This window comes from Oncorhynchus kisutch, unplaced genomic scaffold (genome assembly GCF_002021735.2).
Source record: "Oncorhynchus kisutch isolate 150728-3 unplaced genomic scaffold, Okis_V2 scaffold4046, whole genome shotgun sequence".
Lineage (NCBI taxonomy): Eukaryota > Metazoa > Chordata > Actinopteri > Salmoniformes > Salmonidae > Oncorhynchus > Oncorhynchus kisutch.
Window position 1 is genome coordinate 61,496 of NW_022265991.1, and position 6,714 is coordinate 68,209.

Consider the following 6,714-nt stretch of genomic DNA (forward strand, 5'->3'; position numbering starts at 1 on the left):
GAGATGAGCAATGTTCCTAAAATATGTAATGACATAGGTGCAGTCAGTGTCACAGGACAGTTTTACAATTAGTAGGCCTAGTTGATTGTATATCTCAGAAGTAATTATCCACCTGTCACGACCATGTCATTACCCACCTGTCATTACCATGTCATTATCCACCTGTCGTTACCATGTCGTTATCCACCTGTCATGACCATGTCATTATCCACCTGTCATTATCCACCTGTCATTACCATGTCATTACCCACCTGTCGTTACCATGTCATTATCCACCTGTCGTTACCATGTCATTACCCACATGTCGTTACCATGTCATTATCCACATGTCGTTACCATGTCATTACCCACATGTCGTTACCATGTCATTATCCACCTGTCGTTACCATGTCATTACCCACCTGTTGTTACCATGTCATTATCCACCTGTCATTATCCACCTGTCATTACCATGTCATTATCCGCCTGTCAAGACCATGTCATTACCCACCTGTCATGACCCTGTTATTATCCGCCTGTCATGACCATGTCATTATCCGCCTGTCATGACCATGTCATTATCCGCATGTCATGACCATGTCATTATCCACCTGTCATGACCATGTCATTATCCGCCTGTCATGACCATGTCATTACCCGCCTGTCAAGACCATGTCATTACCCACATGTCATTACCATGTCATTATCCACCTGTCATTACCATGTCATTACCCACCTGTCAAGACGATGTCATTACCCACCTGTCGTTACCATGTCATTATCCACCTGTCAAGACGATGTCGTTATCCACCTGTCATGACCATGTTATTATCCGCCTGTCAATTACCATGTCATTATCCACTTGTCATTACCATGTCATTATCCACCTGTCATTACCATGTTATTATCCACCTGTCATTACCATGTTATTACAAAGTATTAAGGACAGGTGAAAATGGGAGGAGAGCCCAAACACCCCATGTTATTATCCACCTGTCATTACCAAGAACCCAAACACCCCATGTCATTATCCACCTGTCATTACCAAGAGCCCAAACACCCCATGTTATTATCCACCTGTCATTACCAAGAGCCCAAACACCCCATGTCATTATCCACCTGTCATTACCAAGAGCCCAAACACCCCATGTCATTATCCACCTGTCATTACCAAGAGCCCAAACACCCCATGTTATTACCCACCTGTCATTACCAAGAGCCCAAACACCCCATGTTATTACCCACCTGTCAAGACCATGTCATTATCCACCTGTCATTACCAAGAGCCCAAACACCCCATGTCATTATCCACCTGTCAAGACCATGTCATTATCCACCTGTCATTACCAAGAGCCCAAACACCCCATGTTATTATCCACCTGTCATTACCAAGAGCCCAAACACCCCATGTTATTATCCACCTGTCAAGACTATGTCATTATCCACCTGTCATTACCAATAGCCCAAACACCCCATGTTATTATCCACCTGTCATTACCAAGAGCCCAAACACCCCATGTCATTATCCACCTGTCATTACCAAGAGCCCAAACACCCCATGTCATTATCCACCTGTCAAGACCAAGAGCCCAAACACCCCATGTCATTACCCACCTGTCATTACCAAGAGCCCAAACACCCCATGTATTTACCCACTGTCATTACCAAGAGCCCAAACACCCCATGTCATTATCCACCTGTCATTACCAAGAGCCCAAACACCCCATTTTATTATCCACCTGTCATTACCAAGAGCCCAAACACCCCATGTTATTACCCACCTGTCAAGACCATGTCATTATCCACCTGTCATTACCAAGAGCCCAAACACCCCATGTCATTATCCACCTGTCATTACCAAGAGCCCAAACACCCCATGTCATTATCCACCTGTCATTACCAAGAGCCCAAACACCCCATGTTATTATCCACCTGTCATTACCAAGAGCCCAAACACCCCATGTCATTATCCACCTGTCATTACCAAGAGCCCAAACACCCCATGTCATTATCCACCTGTCAAGACCAAGAGCCCAAACACCCCATGTCATTACCCACCTGTCATTACCAAGAGCCCAAACACCCCATGTATTTACCCACTGTCATTACCAAGAGCCCAAACACCCCATGTCATTATCCACCTGTCATTACCAAGAGCCCAAACACCCCATTTTATTATCCACCTGTCATTACCAAGAGCCCAAACACCCCATGTTATTACCCACCTGTCAAGACCATGTCATTATCCACCTGTCATTACCAAGAGCCCAAACACCCCATGTCATTATCCACCTGTCATTACCAAGAGCCCAAACACCCCATGTTATTATCCACCTGTCATTACCAAGAGCCCAAACACCCCATGTCATTATCCACCTGTCATTACCAAGAGCCCAAACACCCCATGTCATTATCCACCTGTCATTACCAAGAGCCCAAACACCCCATGTTATTACCCACCTGTCAAGACCATGTCATTATCCACCTGTCATTACCAAGAGCCCAAACACCCCATGTCATTATCCACCTGTCATTACCAAGAGCCCAAACACCCCATGTTATTATCCACCTGTCATTACCAAGAGCCCAAACACCCCATGTCATTATCCACCTGTCATTACCAAGAGCCCAAACACCCCATGTCATTATCCACCTGTCATTACCAAGAGCCCAAACACCCCATGTCATTATCCACCTGTCATTACCAAGAGCCCAAACACCCCATGTCATTATCCACCTGTTATTACCAAGAGCCCAAACACCCCATGTTATTATCCACCTGTCATTACCAAGAGCCCAAACACCCCATGTTATTATCCACCTGTCATTACCAAGAGCCCAAACACCCCATGTTATTATCCACCTGTCATTACCAAGAGCCCAAACACCCCATGTTATTATCCACCTGTCATTACCAAGAGCCCAAACACCCCATGTTATTATCCACCTGTCATTACCAAGAGCCCAAACACCCCATGTCATTATCCACCTGTCATTACCAAGAGCCCAAACACCCCATGTTATTATCCACCTGTCATTACCAAGAGCCCAAACACCCCATGTTATTATCCACCTGTCATTACCAAGAGCCCAAACACCCCATGTCATTATCCACCTGTCATTACCAAGAGCCCAAACACCCCATGTCATTATCCACCTGTCATTACCAAGAGCCCAAACACCCCATGTCATTATCCACCTGTCATTACCAAGAGCCCAAACACCCCATGTCATTATCCACCTGTCATTACCAAGAGCCCAAACAGCCCATGTTATTATCCACCTGTCATTACCAAGAGCCCATACACCCCATGTTATTAATGCTCTTCATTTCATTCTTTCCAACAGCGTTCGAAAAGAAAAACATGCTGTTCACTCAAAAAAAATCCTCTTAAAACAATTTTATAATTTTAATCTGGATTTTATTGTGTTACATCACAACAGGTGGAATCACCAGTCATTATGCATTTGGTTTCTATATTTTTTCACAATACAAGTCAGCCAGACAGCTAACTCTTCCTACATCATGTTTGGACTAGAATAGCATCCGAGTGAACTGAATACATCTTCACTGCATGGTCTCCACTGTCTAAAACAATCAGCGTGTTCTGTGCTGTGGCGACCAGCCCCACCGGGCGAACCAAGTCTCCACTGACCAGGGGGGTTAGGACCGGGCCGTTCTGGAGCTTTCCCAAACCCCAAATCAACCCGCGCTGGGAGTCTATCACGATCACATCCCCGTCCCTGTCAAAGGCCACGGCAGACATGCAGGGCCACACGGAGGCCCCCAGGCTCAGAGTAAAGCTGTCTATCTGAGAGAGCACGTTAAAGTCTTTGTTGAATATTGTCAGTCTGGTAGGCCGGGGGCCATTTGGAGGTTGTGTGGTGGTGAGCCCCAGTGTCTCCACCAGGGCGATGTTCCCGGTCACCCGACAGCAGGCCACTGCCTTGGGCCGCTGGAGGTCGGTTATGACCGCTCGGTTCATCAGAGTCACGCCACGGGCAAAGTCCACCACGACCTGGGAGAGCGTGCCGGCCTGGATGTCAGTGACCAGGATATGTCCACAGCTGTCCACGTCCACCCCCCAGGGCATCTGGAAGGAGCCCCACACCGCCAGGACATAACTCCCCCTGGTGGTGAACACTTTCACTGCACCGTCACCGGCATCCGTCACAACCACATACCCGCTGGGAGTCACCGCCACATCCACCGGGTGACACACCTCCCCGTGGCCGCGACCCCTCCGCCCGAACCCGTGCAGCCGCCTGCCCTGAGGCCCGAATACCACCACCCTCCTTTCTCCATCATGCACCACCACCACGGTCCCAGAGGACCCGAACACGGCCACCCCCGTGGGGTTGATCAGGGACCCCCAGCCCCCGAAGGCTGAGCGAAGCCGCAGAGCTCCAGAGCCCAGGCCTCCGACCCAGCCGCTGCCTCCTCTGACCCGATGAGGGACAGGTGACCTGGGGGAGCGGGAGAGCAGAAGATCCTGGAGGTCTGTCAGCGCCTGGCAGTGGGAGGTGCTGTCAACGTCACACAGCTGCCGGCAGAAAGGGCACTCAAGCTTCTTGAGGACGGGGTGGGAGAGCGCCCGGACACATTCCAGACAGAGTACATGGCCGCAGGACAGGTTCTGAGGCCGGCGTTCCTTCTGCCGTGGGTTATACTTCTCGAAGCAGACTTTACACTCCAGCAGGTTGACGTGGATCTCTCTCAGCAGGATCCCCTCTGTTCTCAGTGAGGAAGGAGGAACAGGAACATCAGCCATAATAGTGTAGATATCCTCTCGTTTACTTTACCCAACGACAGTCACAGTGTCAGCTCTGCTGCGGTCTCTTTACCCAACAGCAGTCACAGTGTCAGCTCTGCTGCAGTCTACCCAACAGCAGTCACAGTGTCAGCCCTGCTGCAGTCTCTTTACCCAACGACAGTCACAGTGTCAGCTCTGCTGCAGTCTCTTAACCCAACGACAGTCACAGTGTCAGCCCTGCTGCAGTCTGCTACGGCTGGAAAGTATTTTTGAGGAAACACGGAGGAAATATGTTGAAAGTCAGAGAGGGAAAGAGAGAAGAAGAGACAGAGAGAGGAAAACACAACACCGGTGACATTTTGAAAGAGCACTGGCCTCCTGTAGGCTTAGGCTGTCATGTGACTTTGACACAGTGGGCAGGCTCACTCTGAGGCCCTCTAGTGGTGGAAAGAGGTTATACAGGTCTGAGGAACAATTCAGTGACTTCTGGAATCTCTGAGCCATGCAGTAAAACAATTAACACTAGTCTGGATGGTAATAGGTACCTTCTGAAAGGACTTCTGTTTGTCAGAATAGACACAAGTATTCAGTGATTTAGGGGCCCTCTGCTAGTTACTCCACATTACTCTGTGTGACTTCAAAACCATCATCCTGTCATTTCTAGTCTATCGTCAAAGACATCGCATGAACTTCTTCCTGACTTGGCAGCAGCATCAATTAACAGTTTGTTGAAATCGATCTCTTTATAGGTCAGAACATGGAGGCTATTTCTGTCTGTTCCCTGGCGTGCCGAACCGAGTGAAATCTGATCCCCCTGGCTGCTTCTCAAACGGCACCCTACTCCCTATATAGTGCACTACCTCTGACCGGAACCCAATGGGCCCTGGTCAAAAGTGGTGCACCATATAGGGACTAGGGTGCCATTTGGGACAGGTTGGTTGAGTGGTGAGGAAGGACAGCTCCAGAGCAGGCCCACTTCCCTCTCCTGTTAGAGAGCAGACCCCCATCCAGAGGTCAATCCAGGGAATTACACATCTTCTACTGGACTAATCTCAGCAACCCAAAACCAAATCTCCCTTGAGTGCTGGCCAAGCTACTTCATCTCCACAAGACCACGGTTCTGTCGACCCAAGGGCCTAATTGGACAGTGGCAAGCAAGTGCCAATAAACACCTGGAGTTGGACAAGCTATTGACTGTAGTGCTTTATACTTAGTGATTAGGCCTGTATGCAGATACTGTACCCCGGATAACTAAAATACAGGTGTTTGGAGGAACCCAAAGTAGGGTCCCAAATGTGTTGTAGAATTATTGTGTAAATAGCTCAATATTTTGGAATGAACATGTGTGCTGGAACCAGGAAGCATTCCACGATACATCATGTATATATTATATTCATTCCAGACCTATCAACCTTTTCAACGATGAACCCTTGAATCACAAGGGGAGTTACAGAGAATGAATAAGAACACATAACGAAGGCCTTGGTACCTTTTAACCTCAACACAAGGTATTTCTAATGAGACATACACACAGTCTACAAGACAATTGAAGAGGAAATACAAAACATTTTAATCAAGTTTTATTCATTCAGAGTGAAAAAAACAAACAAAACAAGTCTCCTTTTCGAGAGGGATTGTTTTGGCAAAATGGCATCTTCATTCCAGAAACAATATGCCATATTCTATACAGCCAGGGAGTCTGGTCCATGCTACCTGGGGAGGAGTGTCAGTGTCTGATTTTGACATGAGAGAAATATTTGTGTTGAGATGATGGCTATGGTTGAATACTAATAAAATGCACCCTTCTACCCTCCCTTCTACCCACCCTTGAAATATTCACTTATCTGACAACTGGGTGATAATAGCTCAGAGTGACATCGCTAAACTCCATTCGTCAAACCACATTTCTCAGGAATTATACGCAATTTTGTATACAAAAAAAAGTAGCTTTAGAAAGACAGTTATGTCAGAACATCATTTA

At 47.6% G+C, this 6,714-nt stretch overlaps 1 protein-coding gene across 1 annotated transcript; it reads right to left on the reverse strand.

Moving 5' to 3' along the window:
* Window positions 1–3,384: 3,384 nt before the first annotated feature.
* Window positions 3,385–5,128, reverse strand: LOC109876992 (E3 ubiquitin-protein ligase NHLRC1). Its single transcript, XM_020469316.2, has one exon. The coding sequence runs from the start codon at window positions 4,749–4,751 to the stop codon at window positions 3,504–3,506; it is 1,248 nt and encodes a 415-aa protein (XP_020324905.2). The 5' UTR covers window positions 4,752–5,128; the 3' UTR covers window positions 3,385–3,503.
* Window positions 5,129–6,714: the final 1,586 nt, after the last annotated feature.